Below are 21,899 nucleotides of genomic sequence, written 5' to 3' on the forward strand. Positions count from 1 at the left end.
TTGACAGATGACACGCAATTTGACACTTTCCCGGAATAGAATTGTAAAAAAAAATACAGTGACATGGCATGAAGCTACAAACATAAAAACTATAAGCTTACCACTGATGGGATTAGAGGTCAGACTTGTTGGGGATCTTGTGGAAGGTAGTGCTGTGGAAAATAATATTAGATGAAGATTTATCCTTCTTTTAGTTTCAGCCGGAGGATGGAAAACTAGGGCGTTAATTTTGAACCTGTACCAGCTTTTTGTTAGATAACAATTAGGGCAAACATACTTATTTTTTCTGGTTTCTGGACACCCTGAAAGTTCATGCATTTAATTATATTAATTTGATATCTCAACATGGTTGTAATATGACAACAAATCATTTGTAAAGATCTGATGGCTTCACCTATTGTGGTGAACTACATTTACCTGTCTGGACACGCCCCCCCCCCCCTGCTGACTGCTCCTGTGGCTCCTCCCACAGACCCTGCTGACTGCTCCTGTGGCTCCTCCCACAGACCCCCTGCTGACTGCTCCTGTGGCTCCTCCCACGGACCCTGGTATAAAGGCGATTGGGGCCTTAGCCCTGGTCTCAGTCTCCAGGATGTAGTATGGTGGTCAATTGCTGCTTGTTCTTTCTTCCAGCCAATAAAAGCCTATATCTCACCTCACGTCTCAGAGAGTTATTGATGGTGCATCAATTTTATTGGCTGGAAGTTTAAAACATGGAAAGCATTTTACGTCCGGAAAAATTAGACCTTGATCCTCAAGACTCCGAAGCAGCTCTTGCCTTTGAACTCTGGCTTGCATGCTTCCAATCATACTTGGAGCAGATTCCAGTGACTGAGCCTGCCACAATGTACAAAATATTATTATCTAGATTAAGTCCGAAAGTATTCTCCCTTATCAGGGACCTACCGACCTACCAAGGGGCACTGGACGCCCTCAAAAGACAGTACCTGCGGCCAGCGAACACTGTCTATGCAAGACATCGCTTAGCGACGCGGCGACAGCAACCCGGCGACAGCGACCCGGAGAGTCGAGCGGGGAGTTTCTCCGAGCCCTACAGACACTCGTGCGAACTTGCGACTGCAAAGGTCTGACGGCGGAGCAGCATTCGGAGCTCCTGGTACGAGACGCCTTCGTTACGGGGATCAGGTCAGTGTACATGCGCCAGCGGCTGCTGGAAAATGCCGATCTTACCTTACGCTCGGCGATCGAGACGGCCGTCACGCTGGAGGCTGCTCTGCACAACGCTGACGCTGTCCAGCCGCGCGATCCCCCACCGGTTCCATGGCACTGCAGACCCCGCCACCCACCGCTGCCAGTCGCAAGTCCACGAACTCCCCGAAACCGACCACAGCTGCTGCCAGTCGCAAGCCCGCGCAGTGTTACTTCTGCGGACTCGGAAAGCACCCCCGAAAACGCTGCCCGGCCCGAGAAGCGACCTGCTCCAGCTGCGGGAAGAAGGGCCATTTCACCAAGGTCTGTAAGTCTGAACCATGAGTGGGGTCGGGCAGCACTGCGTGTGAGGCATGGGGGCCGCCATCTTGCCTGCCCGCCTCGTGCGAGGCATGGGGCGGCCATCTTTGTCGGCGTCACCTCGCCCTGCCCCCAACCCACCGGTGCTTACCAGGCACCAAGACGGCGGTTCAACTCTGGCCTCTGTAACCCTCGACCAAAGCACCCCACACCAGCTTGCAAGGTCAATGATGGACATCCTGGTGGAGGGGCACAGGACTAGCTGCCTGTTTGACACGGGCAGCACTGAGAGTTTTATTCACCAGGACACGGTGCAACGCTGCGGACTCGTGACACGGCTGGTAAGCCAGAGAGTCGCCATGGCTTCTGGGTCGCATTCCACAGATGTCCGGGTGGGTTGTGTAGCGACATTGGTGGTGCAGGGCACAGAATATCGGGACTTTGCGCTACTGGTCATGCCTCAACTGTGCGCGCCTGTGCTATTGGGGCTGGACTTCCAGAGCCACCTCGAAAGTGTGACTATGTCATATGACGGGCCCCTCCCACCACTCACTGTCAGGAATCCTCAGTTTTGTGGGACTTTGTCATATACCCCGCTACTGACCACACACACACACCGACCCACATATCCCAACCAGCACCATGCCGACAGCTGCGCTACTGACACCACTTGCACCCTCTCCACCCTCAAGATCCCTCCCCCACCGCTGTTCGCCAACCTAACCCCCGACTGTAAACCTGTGGCAACTAAAAGCAGGAGGTACAGCGCGGGGGACAGGGCCTTCATTCAGTCAGAGGTGCAGCGGCTGCTCAGGGAGGGGATCATTGAGCCAAGCACAAGTCCTTGGAGGGCCCAGGTGGTTGTTGTACGAACCGGGCAGAAAAATAGGATGGCCGTGGACTGTGGCCAGACCATCAATAGGTTCACGCAGCTTGACGCGCACCCCCTACCCCGCATCGCAGATATGGTCAACCAGATAGTTCAGTACAAGGTGTACTCGACAATAGATCTGAAATCCGCTTATCACCAGCTCCCCATCCGCCCAGAGGACCGCCCCTACACCGCCTTCGAGGCGGGCGGCAGGCTCTATCACTTCCTGCACGTCCCCTTCGGTGTCACAAATGGTGTCTCTGTCTTCCAGAGGGAAATGGACCGGATGGTGGACCAGTGCCAACTGAAGGCCACATTCCCATATCTGGATAACATAACCATCTGTGGTCACGACTGGCCGGATCACAACGCCAACCTCCAACGATTTTTCCAAGTGGCCAAAGCCCTGAACCTTACTTATAACAGGGACAAGTGTGTGTTCGGAACCACCTGACTCGCTATCCTTGGGTATGTCGTGGAGAACGGGGTCATTGGCCCTGATCCCGACTGTATGCGCCCCCTGTTAGAACTCCCTCTTCCCACCACCCTCAAAGCCCTCAGACGGTGTCTGGGCTTCTTTTCCTATTACGCCCAATGGGTCCCTCATTATGCAGACAAGGCCCGCCCCCTGGTCAAGTCCACCACATTTCCCCTCTCTGCCGAGGCCCGCGCGGCCTTCAGCCACATTAAAGGGGACATTGCCAAAGCAACGATGCATGCGGTGGATGAGACCATTCCCTTCCAAGTAGAGAGTGACGCCTCCGATTTCGTGCTGGCTGCTACCCTCAATCAATCAGGAAGGCCGGTAGCATTCTTCTCTCGTACCCTTCAAGGCCCTGAAATTCGGCACTCTGCGGTGGAGAAAGAAGCCCAGGCCATAGTGGAAGCTATTAGGCACTGGAGGCACTATCTTGCTGGCAAAAGGTTCACCTTGCTGACCGACTAGTGCTCGGTTGCGTTCATGTTCAGCAACCAACAGCGGGGCAAAATCAAAAATGATAAAATTTTGCAGTGGAGAATAGAACTCTCCACCTACAACTATGATATCCTGTACCGGCCTGGAAGGCTCAATGAGCCCCCTGATGCCCTATCCCGGGGAGCGTGTGCCAGCGCGCAGCTCGACCAGCTATACACCCTCCATGCAGATCTTTGCCATCCGGGGGTTACCCGATTTTACCATTTTGTGAAAGCCCGGAACCTGCCGTACTCCCTTGAGGACATCAGGACGATGACCAGGGACTGTCAAGTCTGCGCTGAGTGCAAACCGCACTTCTACCGTCCTGAAAAGGCACAACTTATCAAGGCCACCCGCCCCTTTGAGCGACTGAGTGTTGACTTTAAGGGCCCCCTTCTCTCCACCGACCACAATGTCTACTTTCTCAACATTATCGACGAGTACTCGCGGTTCCCCTTTGCCATCCCCTGCCCCAACACCACTGCCACATCCGTCATAAAAGCCCTGCGCCAGCTCTTCACTCTGTTCAGATATCCCTGCTATATCCACAGTGATAGAGGGTCCTCCTTTATGAGTGACGAGCTGCGCCAGTACCTGCTGGCTAGGGGCATTGCTACTAGTAGGACCACGAGCTATAATCCCCAGGGAAATGGACAGGTGGAGAGGGAGAATGCCACAGTGTGGAAGGCCACACTTTTAGCCCTTAAGTCAAAAGGGTTGCCGGTCTCTCGATGGCAGGAGGTCCTCCCCGATGCACTCCACTCTATCCGCTCCCTGTTATGTACGTCCACCAATGCCACCTCTCACAAGCACCTATTCTCTTTTCCCAGGAAGTCTGCCACTGGGACCACCCTACCAGCTTGGCTGACGTCCCCAGGGCCAGCGCTGCTCCGGAAACATGCGAGGAGCAATAAATACTCCCCGCTGGTCGAGAGGGTTCACCTTCTACATGCGAACCCCCAGTATGCCTACGTGGTCTTACCTGATGGGCGGGAGGACACGGTCTCCATCCACTACCTGGCGCCCGCAGGAGCAGCAGACCACTACCCCGAACACTCCACGGTAACTAAGAACCCTGTACCCAAGGTGACACCACGCACACCGAGCCCTACACAGACTCCTCACGACACTCCTATACCGGGCGTCTCGCACGCGCATATACCAGGCGCCTCGCACACGCATGAGGGATCACTGACGCCTAGTGGGCTGACACTTCCAGTCAGGCCGGAACCAGCACAACCACCGTCTCCGGTGCAATCACCACCGGCACCTGTGTAATCACCACCTCCGGCACCTGTGCCATCACCACCACCGGCACCTGTGCAATCACCACCACCGGCATCTGTGCAATCACCACCACCGGCACCTGTGTAATCACCACCACCGGCACCTGTGCAATCACCACCACCGGCACCTGTGCAATCACAGCCGGTGCTACGTAGATCGCAGCGACAGATTCGACCATCTGATAGACTTAACCTGTAAATATACTTGTAAGAAACTTCGCCCCATGGGGACTCTCTTTTAAAACAAAGGGGGGGTGAATGTGGTGAACTACATATACCTTTCTGGACATGCCTCCCTGCTGACTGCTCCTGTGGCTCCTCTCACAGACCGTGGCTCCTCCCACAGACCCCGGTATAAAGGCGATTGGAGCCTGAGCCCTGGTCTCAGTCTCCAGGATGCAGTGTGGTGGTCAATTGCTGCTTGTTCTTTCTTCCAGCCAATAAAAGCCTATATCTCGCCTCACGTCTCGGAGAGTTATTGATGGTGCATTACCTATATTCTTTTGTTCTTTTCAAATTTTCTACAGAAGTGGTTTGCCATTGCCTCCTTTTGGGCAATGTCTTTACAAGACAGGTGACCCCAGCCACTATCAAAACTCTTCAGACATTGTCTGCCTGGTGACAGTGGTCACATAACCAGGACTTGTGATATGCTCCCAGAGCTTCACACGGCACTGATGGGGGGGGGGAATGCTTATCACCCCTCGCCCAGGGGTGACCTGCAAACTAGCGGAGGTCCAACCCGCCGTCCCCAACATTACCTAGCAATGATAAACACTCTCATAGACTTCCCTAAATTGCATCAAAGCTGCAGACAATATTAACCAAATTCAGATTAATAATAGTTGGTTACATGTGGTGCTGCAATTTGCAGGCATTTGGCATCACAGGGACGGAGATGCAGGTTAGCCTATGTAATCAGTTGTACACTTCTCATAAACATTGAATCAAGGCCATTAATACAAGTCTATCAAACATTTTACCTATTTCCACTGCTGGATTCTGGAATGGAGGAACGATTGGAGGTTTTAGTTACTATGTGTTGTATTTGGTCAAATTGATGGTTCTCACTTTTGCTTTTTTTTAAAGATTCAAGGAAATCACTGCTTTAGATGAGTCTCCAGAACACATTCAGCAGCACAATAGTAACTGATGTGCTCAGAGATACTTCACCAGTAATGACGTAGATGTGGAAGATTGACAGATGAGCACACAATTCTACACTTTCCCAGAACAGAATTGTAAAAAAAATACAGTGACATGGCATGAAGCTACAAACATAAAAACTATAAGCTTACCACTGATGGGATTAGAGGTCAGACTTGTTGGAGATCTTGTGGAAGGTAGTGCTGTGGAAAATAATATTAGATGGAGATTTATCCTTCTTTTAGTTTCAGCCGGAGGATGGAAAACTAGGGCGTTAATTTTGAACCTGTACCAGCTTTTTGTTAGATAACAATTAAGGCAAAACATACTTATTTTTTCTGGTTTCTGGACACCCTGAAAGTTCAAGCATTTAATTATATTAATTTGACATCTTGACATGGTTGTAATATGACAACAAATCATTTGTAAAGAGCTGATGGCTTTACCTATATTCTAAGTCATTTTGACACTAAGATGAAAATTATCTACAAATGAAGACAACAAAACTATTGATAGCCACAGGTTTTGGAATCCTTCATCGCTTGATTTTCTTTCAGAGGAACGATTTCCACGCAGATTTTTACCTTCATTTACCCTAAGGATATGCCCGGATGAAATATTGTTCTACCGTCTTAGCAAGGAGTGTTCACTGTGCTCACAAATCCATCATAGCATCGATGAAGAACTAGAACTGACCTCAGGCAAGTAGCTCCTAATTTCCTAACATATAAATCACATGTTAAAATGAGTTTACAGAGGAATAGATCATATTGCATGGACCCATTTTAATGCAATAATCTCACCACTGATGAGAATAACCTCAGGGGACAGACCAGCAGGAGAATTGTCAGAGGGTAAAGATAGGAAGATAATGGGTGAAATAATAGATGGTTTTATCTTCATATGTGAAAAACTAATAATGAATCAATGTATCAATTGATTCAAAAAGACCTCAATCATAATAAATCAGTTTAGTTTGCTTTTATTTTATCAATGTATTTATTAACATTGAATCATAAAAATCAGAGCTGCTCTGTTGGAGAAGCTGACATTGTTGGAATGATCTGGGCAATTGAGTATTTTGTTCAAAGCCAACAGCACTTCATTCGGAGAAAGTTTATTAGGACTTAACGCTGAAGTAAACAAACCAATTTTAAATGTTACTTTGTTTTGCATAATTAGCATTTGTCCATTAATAACTCTCATTCTCCAGCTATCAGATCTCTTTTGGTTATTCCTTTCTTGCTGCTATTGCTCATCCCTCCAGCATGCTCTCCCCCAAATAGTCTCATTTCACATGGCCCTAATTAGCTTCAAAAATGTCAACTTGCAATGATAATGAAAAGTCAAGGACATGTAATATTAACACAGTTTTCCTTCTTCAATAAATACTTCTCAAACAATTGTCTGCCTCTAAGTTCAGTTATTTTTATGACCCATTTGGCAATCACTGTGAATCTATCATTTGAAAATGTAAGATGTTGAAACAATATATTGTTTCAACAGTATATTTCAACAATATATTTATTATTGATAAAAGATTTGAAGTGACAGTCAAAAATATTACTTACATCTTACAACTATTAAATTGACGCTTAAACTTTTTACTGTTTTTCTTAATCCATTAGCAAACCACCCCTTTACTTCACAAATGTAAGTTCCTCGATCACTGTAAGCCAGGTTTTTCAGGACAAGTGAGACATCTCCAGGATAGTCGTTGATACTAATTCTGCCCCAGTTGATGAAACGTGGAATGTGATCACTATTTTCATATCTACGTATAAGAATGGTGTCTCCATTCATGTACCAAGTGACCATCACAGGAGTATACTGAGGAGATGGCCTGTAGGTACAGGGAATGGTGACTGATTTTCTCAATAGCCCTGTTACCTCCTCAGGAACAGTCAGTGTAAGGGAATCAGCTGTAAAATAGATAAACAGAAAACAGTAAATGGTAGAGCTTGTGTTCCGCTAACAATGATGGTATTTAAGACCATAAGATATAGGGGCAAAGTTAAGCCATTTGGCCCATTGCATCTGCTCCACCAATTGGCTGATCCAATTTTCCTCTCAGTCCCAATTTCCTGCTTTCTCCCCATATCCCTTCATGCCCTGACCAATCATGAATCTATCAACCTCTGCCTTAAATATACTGTACAAAAAGTCTTGGCCTCCACAGCTGCCTGTGGCAAAGAATTCCACAGGTTCACCACTCTTTGGCTAAAGAATTTCCTCCTCATCTCTGTGTAAAAGGATGCCCTTCTACTCTGAAGCTGTTTCCTCTGGTCTTAGACTCTATCACCATATGAAACATTTTCTGCACATCCACTCCATCAAGGCCTTCCACCATTTGATAGGTTTCAGTGAGGTCATCCCTCATTCTTCTGAATTTCAGTGAATACAGGCCCAGAGCCATCAAAATTTCTTCATATGACAAGCCATTCAATCTTGGAATCATTTTCGTGAAACACACACAAAAATGCTATAGGAACTCAGCAGGCCAGGCAGCACCTATGGAAAAAAGTACAGTCAACGTTCCATAGATGCTGCCTGGCCTGCTGAGTTCCTCCAGCATTTTGTGTGTGTTACTCGGATTTCTAGCATCTGCAGATTTTCTCTTTTTATCATTTTCATGAGCTTCCTTTGAACTCTCCCCATTTCCAGCACATCCTTTCTAAGATAAGGGGCCCAAACCTGCTCACAATACTCCAAGTGGGGTCTCAGCAGTGCTTTATAAAGTCTCAACATTACATCCTTGCTTTTGAAATGAATGCTAACATTGCATTTGCCTTCCTCACCACAGACTCAACCTGCAATGAACCTTTAGAGAATCCTGCACCAGGACTCCCAAGTCCCTTTGCATCTCAGTTTTTTGTATTTTCTCTCCATTTAGAAAATAGTCCCCCCTTTCATTTCCTGGAGAATAACTTGCCAAAGGCATACTTGTACCAAGCTGAGTGCCCATCCTGATTTAAAACCCCAATTATATAGCAATCAATGAAGCCAGTAGAATGGACAAGGAGAAACACATCTGGAAGTGTCACAAATGAGACTAGACCATTTTAAGGGCAAAAATGCAAAAACGATGAATTGAATTTTGACAAGCTTATGATTTCCATGTAACGTGGCAGAGTGCTTTGAGTAAAATGTTCTATCCCTTATTAATATTATTCACCACAAAAACCATGACACTGTCTTCTTTACTACATTCTCCTCCACATCAGATACAAATTGGATGGAATTTTTTGTTGAGTTTTCATTGGTTTTCATAAGGTGGTAGTTTGAAATTCATAATATCAACAATGACTTTATCTTCTTTCCTCTCAATGGTATGAATGAATATGTAGAATGAGACATCCCCCGTCATTTGGTAGAAGCAGAAATACAAAACTATTTAACACAATTAGCACAAGCTTTGGGAAATTTTTCATTTTAATTTATGATCCACATTCAATATTTGTGTTTTCCACCACTCGTTGCCATTACTACAAAGCTAATCTTCCCAGTATTGTTCTGGTTTTCACTCCCTGCATTACCTACCATTATAAAAATTCCTTTTACTCTTGGATATCCCTGGGAAGACTAGCATTTATTAATATACCTAATCGTCTTTGAAATACTTTAACCAAACCATTGAAGGATCTCTCATAGTGCAATTGGATAGAGAGTGCTAGTACTTAGACCCAATCGTAATGCAAGGTCACGTATTTCCAAATAAAGATAGTATGCAGTTTAGAGAGGGGTGATTTGATGCAGTTGCTGCCTCTGTTCATTGGGTGAATAGAAGTTGTGGTCTTGATGTGTGCCGTTTAAGAAGCCTTGGAGAGGTGCAGCAGTTTATTCTAAAAAAGTTTGTTTGGTGTTGAAGTGTTTTGACTGGTGGTTGTGCTGCTTGACACAAATATCCTGTATCATTGCAAAAACAACATGATAACCAGTTTAGCTGCTTTGTGGTTACTTTATAGCAGGCTTTACATTTCACTCCTAATCTTAATACATTTAGTGGGCCACCTTTTAAATAATCACCAAATGTTTATTTGGCCAGTTATTGACTTTTGACTGAAAAGTATCAGATAAATGAAAGCCAGTCATTATCGTCTACTTATTCATTGTCATTGAAGGAACACATACCAATCCTCATAGAGGATCAGAAGTGGAGAGGGTGAGCAGCTTCAAGTTCCTCAGTGACAAGATCTCTGAGGATCTAACCTGGTCCCAACATATTGATGTAGTCATATAGAAGGCAAGACAGCGGCTATACTTTATTAGGAGTTTGAAGAGATTCGTCATGTCAACAAATACACTCAAAAACTTCTATAGTTGTACCGTGGAGAGCATTCTGACAGGCTGCATCACTGTCTGGTGTGGAGGGGCTACTGCACAGGATTGAAAGAAGCTGCAGAAGGTTGTACATCTAGTCAGCTCCATCTTAGCCACCAGCCTACAAAGTACCCAGGACATCTTCAAGGAGCGGTGTCTCAGAAAGGCAGCGTCCATCATTAAGGACCTCCAGCACCCAGGACATGCCCTTTTCTCACTGCTACCATCAGGTAGGAGGAACAGAAGCCTGAAGGCACACACTCAGTGATTCAGAAACAGCTTCTTCCCCTCTGCCATCAATTCCTAAATGGACATTGAAGCTTTGACACTACCTCATTTTTTTTTAATATACAGTATTTCTGTTTTTGCACATTTTTAAAGAACTATTCATTATATGCAATTGATTTACTTGTTTATTTATTATCATGTTTTATTTTATTTATTATTTCTTTTCTCTCTCTGCTAAGTTATGTACTGCATTGAACTGCTGCTGCTAAGTTAACAAATTTCACGTCACATGCCGGTGATAATAAACCTGATTCTGATTCTGAAATAGCTAGTCACTTCACTTTTGAAACGGGTTTTACTCTTTCAGGTGCTGGTTATTGCCTTGATTGTTTGGGTTTCTTACTATGAATGTTTTCTACTTTCACCATATAACAAGCAGAACATTTGTTTTCTAAGACAATGTTGAAGTTTTAAAAACCAATTGAGTAAATCAAATTGATTTACATTTGTTTCTTTGTTTTAGGTACAGCCTGCATGTGCAAAAATAATATGGCGATGTTAAGTACAGTTTGTAGTTAGTTAAGCCACAATGAATGAAAAACATATTGGCATTTTCTTAGACTTTCGCAATATCTGTACAGCAAAAAAATATTTGCAGTCAGCAAAATAGTTCTGATACCTAGATGTTATTGCTATGGCATAGAAAATGTCTCTTCAAATGCAAAGACCATCTACTACTTACAAAATTTAGTAATATCTCATGCAATGTGCAAGCTACATTCCATAACAAAATTAGAATCCATAGGTACTGAAGTTGTCACTCCCTGAATTCACTTTCAAAGAAAATAGTTCCGTGCTAACACTTCTCTGCATGGAAATATTTCTTTTGAAAGCAAATACAGACAGTGCAGTTTATATTCTGCTCTAATATTATATTACAATGTAGTTACGTAGTCATTTAAAGACACAATGGAATCTGCTTTGCTCTGGGATTACTGAAGGACTAGGATTGACAGTGGTGCACATAATTTTGTATTTTCCAACACAGATATCACAAGTAAAACATATTTAAAGAGAAGAATAACCATGCTACATGGATCTATCAAAACAGAATAATCATCTTACCACTGGGAGAGGGAGCCAAAGAAGACAGAGTAACCGGAGATGTGGTAGAGGGATTACCTAGGGAGATAATGGGTAAAATTTTAATGTCAGTGTTTTAATTAATGAGTCAAGGTATAAGTAAACAACGCATTCAGTGGGGCAGTATGTATATTAACACATTATATCAGTACCAGTGTGCAGTTCACAGTTAGTAAAATAAGTATATTCATTGATGCGTTGAATTCATAAGTCAGGAAAGTATGTTGCAGCTTTATAAAACTTTGGTTAGGGTGCATCAGGTGTATTGCATTCAATTCTGATCTCCCCATTAGAGGGAATATGTGGAGGCTTTAGAGAGGATCTGGAAGAGGTTTAGCAGGGCATTGCCTGGATTAGGGGTTACATAGGTTACATGTTATAAGAGTTGGACAAATTTGGGTTGTTTTCTCTGGAGCAGTACAGGCTGAGAGGAGACCCGATAGGGATTTATAAAATGGTGAGAGACAGTGTAGAGAGCTGCTATGTTTCCCCCCCCAAGGTTGAAATGTCTAACACTGGTTGGTATGTAAATAAGGTAGGAGGGTGAAGTTGAAAGAAGATGTGCAGGTCGAGCTTCTGCACAGCGAACGCAGATGCCTGAAACTTGCTACCAGGAGTGGTAGTGGAGGTATGATAGAGGCTCTTAGATAGGTACATGAATATGCAGCAGGTGGAGGGATGTGGATCATGCTGAATTAGTCTAATCAGGCATCTTAGCCTATCCAGTTTGGCCCTACATTGTGGGTTAATGGGCCTTTTCCTCTGCTGTGTTGTTTTATGTTCTAGGTGTATTCTGTGTTCTATCTCTCAACAGCAAGAAAGACAAAGCACAAGTTGTAACACTGTGAAATACAGGTGAATGGAAACAGCCTCTAGAGTCCTCATCCTCAACGCTAGAACTCATAAAATCCCAGAGCATCGGTCAAAATAGGGAAAGAAATGTCCTCCTGAATATGACTCACCACCTTCCCCAGATTATAAATCAGTGTTTCTCCACATTGAACAACAGTGGAAAGTTGTGGGAATCTTCAGGATCCATGTCTAAGATAGAGGCTACCTTAGTGGCAACAACAGAGACTGAGTTGGTTAAGCCCTAAAGGACGCAACTGCCATACAGGGTCTGCAGCAGGTAATGAGGGAGAAATCTCTATGCCATTGTTCTAACCAGTCTGCCTGTGACAGGGGCATCGTCCATGCTACAGTTGGTAGAAATGACCATCGTGTAGTCATTGCAGAGAATAATTCTTTTCTTCACTTCTGTCTGGTATTAAAACATGTCCAATAGGACAGACTGACATAGATCAAAAGCTCAAAGTAGATTTATCACGCATCCATGAGGTAGTATGGACCATCAGCAGCAGAAGTGTACACTCCTACGAGCTGTAAGCTCACAACCCGGTATATCCCTCAGTCTACCATCACTTCAAACCAAGGAACCAAGCTTGGTTCATGAGCATTCAGCAAAAATAACCATTCTATTGAACCTGCAATACAGGACTAAAATATGCCCATTTTTAGCAATGGCGAGAGCAAGCGCATGAATGCTAGGTAAAAGACTAAAAGCTTTCACAATCCCGTTCAGCCTGCATGCAAAGTAGTTGATCTCTCTCAGCTTCCTCTTGAGATGCACACAAACAAAAGCCAGTCCCCAACCAATTCAGTTCATTCCTCGTGACATCAAAAAATGGCTGAGAGAACTGAATAAAAGTAAAAATTCCAGACCAGGCGACATCCCAGTTGGAATGTTCGGCCCAAAACGTCGTCACTACCTCCTCCCATAGATGCTGCCTGGCCTGCTGAGTTCTGCCAGCATTTTGTGTTTTTATTTATTTCCAGCATCTGCAGATTCACTCGTGATCCCAGTTGGAATGCTGAATGCCTGCTCTTCAGTATTTGCTGCTCCACCAGAGTTACACTGGCAATGTGGGGATCTGCCCAGGTATACCCCCTTCACACAGAACAGAAGCAAATCTAAACTGGCTAATCACCACCTAATTAACCCACTATCAAACACCAACAAAGTGACAGAAGGAGTCTCCAACTGTACAGTCGCTTACCAGCCAATAACCTAATCAGCAATGCGCAGTCTGAGTTTTGCCCGGACTGCTTCATTTCAGTCCTCATCACAATCTCATCCAAGTGCAGGCCAAGGGGCTTAATTCAACAGGAGAGATGAGAGTGACTGCCTTTGACATCTGACTGAGTGTAGAGTCAAAGTGGCAAGGTAATAGGAACGTCAATGGGCATCAACAGGACTATGCCTGTGCTTGTTAGATGTCCATCATTTCAGCACCAGGGCAACACAGCAGGGATCTTCAGGGCAGTAGCCAAGGTCCACCCATCTTCGATTATTTCACCAATGACCTTCCTTCTATTGCAGTGTTAGAAACGAGGAAGTTCACTATGGATTGTACCATGTAGAATTTCATTAGCAGGACAACAGTGTATGAAACAGATGACAACATATGTGGCTGATGCATGACAGGTAATGTTCATAAAACTAAAGTGCCAGACAATTAACAATCCCTTGCCAACCACACTCAGCTCCTAGCAGTTACTATTATTAGAATAATCAGAGATCTCCACTTAAAGGAAAACTAATCATATGAAAATGATTTAAAATCCATAAACAAATATTTATAAAGCTACTGTAACAGTTGCCCAAGTTTAGCATTACAAAATCCCAATATGCACAGTATTGTGGAAAAGTCTTAGGCACCTTGGGGGGGGGAGGGTGTGTGTGTGTGTGTGTGTGTGTGTGTGTGTGTGTGTGTGTGTGTGTGTGTGTGTGTGTGTGTGTGTGTGTGTGTGTGTGTGTGTGTGTGTGTGTGTGTGTGTGTGTGTGTGTGTGTGTGTGTGTGTGTGTGTGTACTGTATGTTTTTACTTCAGGAGTTATTGTGTGAGGTAAGTCACGCAATGTAATATTGCTTCACATTATACTCAATGCTTTGTGGAATTTGTGCATAATTTCTCTACTAAATTAGACATAATTAATGGCTAATTCATAATTGGGTAAATTAATATCTTTCAACAATTCTGCCAGTTGTTATATTTAATTATGAACAAAATGTATAAAACAACAAGCAGTCAAAATATTACTTACCTCTTACCACTATTAAGTTGGCACTCGATCTTTTTTGTATTCTTTTTGATGTCGTAACAAGCCGGCACTTAACTTCACAAGTGTAAGTTCCTCGATCGTTGTAGGCCAATTTGTTCAGCTTAAGTGAGACATCTCCAGGACTGTGATTCATAGTGATTCTGTCCCGATTGATGGAAAGTGGAATATAATCATAATTTTCAACTCTACGTATGAGAATGTCATATGTATTAATGTACCAGGTGACCACCACATCAGTGTACTGAGGAGACGGTTCATAGAAACAGGGGATGGTGACTGATCTTCGCAATAGCCCTTTTACCTCCTCAGGAACAATCAGTGTAAGGGAATTAGCTGTAAAACAGATAACCAGAGAACAGTAAATGATAGAGTTTGTGCTCCACTAACAGTGCACTCTTATTTTGAGGAACAACCTGCCAGAGAGACGGCTCATCCTGCTACTGAATCGTGGGCATATAGCAATCAATGAAGCCAGTAAAGTGGACAAGGAAAAATACACCTGGCAATGTTACCGACTAGATCAACCCTTTTTAAGGACAAAAATACAAAAACAATGAATTACATTTTGATAGGTTTATTATTTCCATATAATTTGGTAGAACGCTTTGAGCAAAATGTTCTGTGTACGTCTTTTAAATATGATTCACACCAAAGCCACAAACACTGTCAAAGTAGAATAGCGATTAGCACAGCACTATTACAGCTCAGGGCATTCTGGAGTCTGAAGTTCAATCCCAGCACCGTCTGCAAAGAGTTTGTATATTCTCCCCGTGAGCATGTGGGTTTCCTCTGGGTGCTCCAGTTTCCTCCCACAGTCCAAAGACGTACTGGTTAGTAGGTCAATTGGTCATTGTAAATTGCCCTGTGATTAGGCTAGTGTTAAGTAGGTGGGTTGCTGGGCAGGGGGCGGCCTTTTCTCCTGCTGTATCTCTAAAAAAATATGTAAATAAATTAGAAAATAATAGGCATAAATTCTTCATACAGTTTTCACTGGCTTCAGGTCTGCTAAAGGGGTAGTCTGAAATTCATAATATTCATAATGATTTGCACTTGTTTCTTCTCAGTGTTACCAATCTCTGTGTAGAATGAACATCCACCAAGATTTGACAGAGACAGAAATGCAGAATAACTTACAAGTGTTTTTTCTGGTATTCAGAAATACTTAATTTTAATTTGTGTTCCATGTTCAATAGTATGTCTTAAAACTTGTGCTGCAATGCCGAACTTTTCTGTGAGGCCTTCGTTTTGATTTGCTCGCCATTCAGTACCCACAGTTACTCCTTTTATTCTTGAGTTTTACTAGGAAGACTCAATATCCCTAATGACCTTTGAAAAAGAGCTGTGCTACATTTTCAGACTGTGGCAGTCCATTTGATGAAGGATCTCTCATGAAGATGTTGGATAGAGAGTTTTAAGACCCAGATGCACCATGATGAAGTAGGAATTATATATTTTCAAAACAGGATAGCATGCAATTTGGAGAGTGTGACCTTCTCTTTGGTCCTTCCAGTAGGTAGAAGTTCTGGGTTTGGGAGATACGGTTGAAGAAGCTGAGGAGAGTTTCTGGAGGTCATTAGGAGAGTCGCTCACTGTGGTGAACTACATACACCTGTCTGGACACACCCCCTGCTGACTGCTCCTGTGGCTCCTCCCACAGACCCCTGCATAAAGGTGATCGAGGCCTGGGCCCGGCCTCTCAGTCTCCAGGATGTAGTATGGTGGTCACTCACTGCTTGTTCATTCTTCCAGTCAATAAAAGCCGATATCTCGCCTTACGTCTCAGAGTGAGTTATTGATGGTGCATCACTCACCAAAGCATCAGTTGTTGATGGAGGGCATATATGTTTAAGATGGTGAACAAAGCTGCATTAATTCAGGCAAGTGGAGACCTTTTCATGATATTCTTATCTTGTTCCTTGCAGAACGTGAAATCGATTTAAATATATTAAAAGCAAGAGGATAGTGAGGGATAAAATTGGTCCCTTAGAGAATCAGGGTGGTCAGCTATGTGTGGAGCCGAGGGAGATGGGAGAGATTTTGAACGATTTCTTCTCTTCGGTATTCACTAAGGAGAAGGATATTGAATGGTGTAAGGTGTGGGAAACAAGTAAGGAAGTTATGGAACCTATGACAATTAAAGAGGTGGAAGTACTGGCGCTTTTAAGAAATTTAAAAGTGGATAAATCTCCGGGTCCTGACCGGATATTCCCCAGGACCTTGAGGGAAGTTTGTGTAGAGATAGCAGGAGCTCTGACGGAGATCTTTCAGATGTCATTAGAAACGGGGATTGTGCCGGAGGATTGGCGTATTGCTCATGTGGTTCCATTGTTTAAAAAGGGTTCTAGAAGTAAGCCTAGCAATTATAGACCTGTCAGTTTGACATCAGTGGTGGGTAAATTAATGGAAAGTATTCTTAGAGATAGTATTTATAATTATCTGGATAGAAAGGATCTGATTAGGAGTAGCCAGCATGGATTTGTGCGTGGAAGGTCATGTTTGACAAACCTTATTGAATTTTTTGAAGTAGTTACGAGGAATGTTGACGAGGGTAAGGCAGTGGATGTTGTCTATATGGACTTCAGCAAGGCCTTTGACAAAGTTCCACATGGAAGGTTAGTTAAGAAGGTTCAGTCGTTAGGTATTAATGCTGGAGTAATAAAATGGATTCAACAGTGGCTAGATGGGAGATGCCAGAGAGTAGTGGTGGATAATTGTTTATCGGGATGGAGGCCGGTGACTAGCGGGGTGCCTCAGGGATCTGTTTTGGGCCCAATGTTGTTTGTAATATACATAAATGATCTGGATGATGGGGTGGTAAATTGGATTAGTAAGTATGCTGATGATACTAAGGTAGGAGGTGTTGTGGATAATGAGGTGGGTTTTCAAAGCTTGCAGGGAGATTTATGCCGGTTAGAAGAATGGGCTGAATGTTGGCAGATGGAGTTTAATGCTGAGAAGTGTGAGGTTCTACATTTTGGCAGGAATAATCCAAATAGAACATACAGGGTAAATGGTAGGGCATTGAGGAATGCAGTGGAACAGAGAGATCTAGGAATAACAGTGCATAGTTCCCTGAAGGTGGAGTCTCATGTAGATAGGGTGGTGAAGAAGGCTTTTGGAACGCTGGCCTTTATAAATCAGAGCATTGAGTACAGAAGTTGGGATGTAATGTTAAAATTGTACAAGGCATTGGTAAGGACAAATTTGGAATATTGTGTACAGTTCTGGTCACCGAATTATAGGAAAGATATCAATAAATTAGAGAGAGTGCAGAGACAATTTACTAGGATGTTACCTGGGTTTCAGCACTTAAGTTACAGAGAAAGGTTGAACAAGTTAGGTCTCTATTCATTGGAGCGTAGAAGGTTGAGGGGGGATTTGATCGAGGTATTTAAAATGTTGAGAGGGATAGATAGAGTTGACGTGAATAGGCTGTTTCCATTGAGAGTAGGGGAGATTCAAACGAGAGGACATGATTTGAGAGTTAGGGGGCAAAAGTTTAAGGGAAACACGAGGGGGTATTTCTTTACTCAGAGAGTGATAGCTGTGTGGAATGAGCTTCCTGTAGAAGTAGTAGAGGCCAGTTCAGTTGTGTCATTTAAGGTAAAATTGGATAGGTATATGGACAGGAAAGGAGTGGAGGGTTATGGGCTGAGTGCGGGTAGGTGGGACTAGGTGAGATTAAGAGTTCGGCATGGACTAGGAGGGCCAGAATGGCCTGTTTCCGTGCTGTGATTGTTATATGGTTATATGGTTATATGATTTGAGAAATTAAGAGGGCAACCCTTGCCACAATTATATAGTCACTGCATTTATGCAGTTGGTCCTCCAGGATACTGTTGATGGGTTATCTAGTGACGTTGGTGTCATTCAATTGTCATAGTTAAACCAGTTTTGATTGGGTATCGACATTGTCATAAATGTCACTTGCCAGTTAACACCTTGTGACTGAATGTTGTTTATATGCACGTTTAATAAAACCTGAAGAGTTGCGAAAATATTTAAACATAGTGCATGCACTTTATTTGGGAAAATCTGTCTTTCTCTGTTACTTGTGTTTGGAATAATGAATTTGCAGTTAACCAGGGTGATGAGGCCGGTTAGCCTGCAAAGTGACATCTGGCATTTGCACAGCAAAATCTGCACTAACCAAGACCGTGTGAGCTGCAACATGCTGCAGTCACGGTCGTTAAGGGTGCACGTCACAAAGGCTTGTTACGTGTTGAACTCATTCTGCAGGTCACCTTCACTACTGCCAGTTCATCCCCACAGACTGTAAAGATCAGCACCGCCCAGAGTCTCTATGCTCTGGTTACCTCAGTTTGCCTTTAAGCAACATTGGCAAATCATCTCAACACAAAGGCATCACACTGCTGAGAATCACACAGTCATAGAGCCCTTCAGTCCAACTGGTCCCTGTCAACTACAGCATCCTCCTTGCTAGTCCCACTTACCCATGTTTGGTCTATAACCCTCCATGTTCCTATCCAAATGCCTCTTAAATGTGACAATTCTACCTACCCCAACTACTTCCTCAGGCAACTCATTCCAGGTACTCTTTACCCTCTGTGTAAAGAAGTTACCTCTTAGGTCTCTTTTAAATTGCTCCCCTCAGTTATAAAGATTATAAAGGCTTCTTTGCTACTAATAATCCAGGAGTCATCCCGAGTATAAAGAAAAAAGTTCCAGTCTGCTGTTAAACCTGACCGCGACACCCCTTCCAATTTTCTTCCTTCCCACGCTCAGCTCTGATTGTCGACCAGCTCAGCTAAAATCTTGTTAGTTTCCATCACCCCACAATTAGAAATAGCTGATCAGTGACATGCATATGCCCTTATCTGCCATAGTTAATATTAATCCTCAATAAATTGGATAAAATGATCCTGGGGCATTATGACAAGCCAATTCCATCCACCCACCTTTCTTTCTAAGTTGGCCAAATAGTTAACATAAACTTAGAGAAAGGCAGGAATTGATTTCTACTGTCATTATTAATGTGTTCACCACACAGGCTTTAAGTAAACTTGAAATCTTCTTAGTTTGAAGACCGTGTATCCATTGAGACCTAGATACAAGTGAAAGAAAATCATAATTTGTCACAATTTCTGCAACCAAAACTCTTTAGATCACTGACTGGCTGGTGCTTGGCTATAAACATACTTATAATCTGTTGTCACGCAAGTTAAATCCAAACCAGAAGAGAAGAAAATAAAATTGAAAGAAAAAAAACTTGTAGGCATGGTTTCAGGAATTCTTTACCCTTTGCCTTCCACTTACCTTAAATATGGGCACTGGAATAACTATCATAATCTCTGGACAGTTCTTTGCCTTGACCTTTTTCTCATCATTTCTATAACTTCCATATCCATTTGGTCAAAATCAATAAATCTGCCTTTACTCTGGTAATGGAAGGTAAGATTATAATGCATCCTTACACAAGATGTTGTAGCCTCCCAACTGCAACTGATCATAGAATATTAAGCATAGGACATAAACGGGGTTTCAGCTGACCATATTTAAACAGACAATGATACCAATCTAATTAATCCTATCTGCCTGCATATGGTTCTTGTCCCTTTATTCCCCCCTCCAGTTAAGTATCTGTGTGAATGCGTCTGAAACTGATATCTGCTTCAGCCACCTGAACCGGCAGTGCATTCCAACTATCTACCATTCTGAAAATGAACTTCCCTCACACACTCCTTTAAACGTTCTCCCTCTCACTTTAAATCACTTAAACACTTTGGCTCTGGAAAAAAAAAATCAGAATCTGACTGTTTAGCCACTCTATGGCTCTCATTATTTTATACGCTTTCTCAGAATGACTCAGGCAAATTTATGAAAATGACTTTTCCCTCCCAAAGCTATACTGACTGTCCGCTGGGAGGCAATATCACAGTAGGCCACATTTCTTGATGAGCTATTCACACAAGCAGTCAGTGATATTTTCAGTTGTTACTATTATTTTCATTTCAATGTCTTAGACAGTTACAACCATAAGATACAGGAGCAGAATTAGGCCACTTGGCCCACTGAGTCCGCTCTGCCATTTCATCATGGCTAATCCAGATTTACTCTCAGCCCCAATCTCCTGCTTTCCCCCCGTATCCCTTCATGCCCTGACCAATCAAGAATCTATCAACCTCTGCCTTAAATGTACATAAAGACGTGGCCCCCACAGCTGCCTGTGGCAAAGAGTTCCACAGATTCATGGATAACACTGAACTTCAGTTTAAGTATAGCAACTGCTGATATGTTATACAGTTTATTGTGAATGCTATTGTTGAAAACGTGGGAATAAAAATAATATTTCAGAAGAAGAAATATTGTATGATCAAACATACACATCACTCCTTTTGGCAAATAAGCAAGATAAAATGAAATACTTACTGAGATCCCAGAACAAAAGCAGAGCCAACAGGAAACATACTCGCTTCTCCATGGTGCAACTACTAACTCTATTATGCCTGTTCCCGTATTCTTGAAGGCTTGTACTTCCCTTTTTTTTTCCTTAATTAATCCTGTTGCATCACTGAACTGTGTAATATGTTCAAACGACATGAAACAACACACCCTCATGCCTTCCCTGTCATTTTGGGGGATTTTAACCAGGCCAGCTTGAAAAAGTCACTAAATAATTATTACCAATAAACCACTTGTAGTATCAGAGGAAGGGACACACTGGGCCATCGAGAGCACCTACCATGCTATCCCATGCTCACACTTTGCAAAGTCTGATCACCTGGCCTCCCTGAGTATAGGCAGAGGCTGAAGACTGCAGCAGCAGTAGTGAGGACCAAGAAGGTATCGACAAGGGAGGTGCAGGAGAACTTGCAGGACCGCTTTGAATTGGACTGTATTCAGGGATTCATCTTCGAGTCCGAATGAGTACGCCACAGCTGTGTCTGACCACTAAAACCAGTGTGGACAGGTGTGTGCCCACAAGAACTTACTGTACATACAAAAGCCAGGAAGTTTGGAGTCTGCTGAGGCTGGATCTGTGGCATTCAAGCCTGACGACTCAGGTCTGTACAGGAAGACCAGGTATGACTTGCCGAGGGAAATTTCAAGAGCTAAGGAACAATTCCGAGTGAGGTTGGAGGAGGCATCGGATGCGCATCACTCAGGCAGGGTTTGCAGGGCATTTCTTCCTACAGAGCAATCTCAACACAATGAATGGCAGTGATGCTTCACTCACAGATCAGCTTAATGCCTTTTATACCTGCTTTGAAAGGGAGAATAAATCATGAGGATACCCTCAGCGCCCGGTGACCCCGTGACCTCTGTCTTGAAGTCCGACACCAGGTTGTCTTTCAGGAGGCAGGGGGGTAGGCCCAGGGGGTAGGCCCTGGAGGTAG

At 43.7% G+C, this 21,899-nt stretch overlaps 1 protein-coding gene across 8 annotated transcripts in view; it reads right to left on the reverse strand.

Moving 5' to 3' along the window:
- LOC140734298 (V-set and immunoglobulin domain-containing protein 4-like) overlaps positions 1-21,003 on the reverse strand; it is a 44,358-nt gene extending 23,355 nt beyond the window's left edge. For 3 of the 8 annotated variants that reach the window (XM_073058070.1, XM_073058064.1, XM_073058063.1), the window contains exons 1-5: positions 20,932-21,003; positions 14,524-14,874; positions 11,402-11,458; positions 5,881-5,931; positions 102-152 (exon numbers count right to left, since the gene is read on the reverse strand). In XM_073058070.1, the coding sequence (XP_072914171.1) occupies positions 102-152; positions 5,881-5,931; positions 11,402-11,458; positions 14,524-14,874; positions 20,932-20,983 (562 nt within the window). In that variant the 5' untranslated portion in view covers positions 20,984-21,003. Of the gene's footprint in view, positions 1-101; positions 153-5,880; positions 5,932-6,268; positions 7,651-11,401; positions 11,459-14,523; positions 14,875-20,931 lie in introns of those variants that run through there. The other 5 variants (XM_073058071.1, XM_073058066.1, XM_073058067.1 and 2 more) reach the window with 4 other exon arrangements.
- Positions 21,004-21,899: the final 896 nt, after the last annotated feature.

Source organism: Hemitrygon akajei, chromosome 10 (assembly GCF_048418815.1).
Source record: "Hemitrygon akajei chromosome 10, sHemAka1.3, whole genome shotgun sequence".
Taxonomy (NCBI): Eukaryota; Metazoa; Chordata; class Chondrichthyes; order Myliobatiformes; family Dasyatidae; genus Hemitrygon; species Hemitrygon akajei.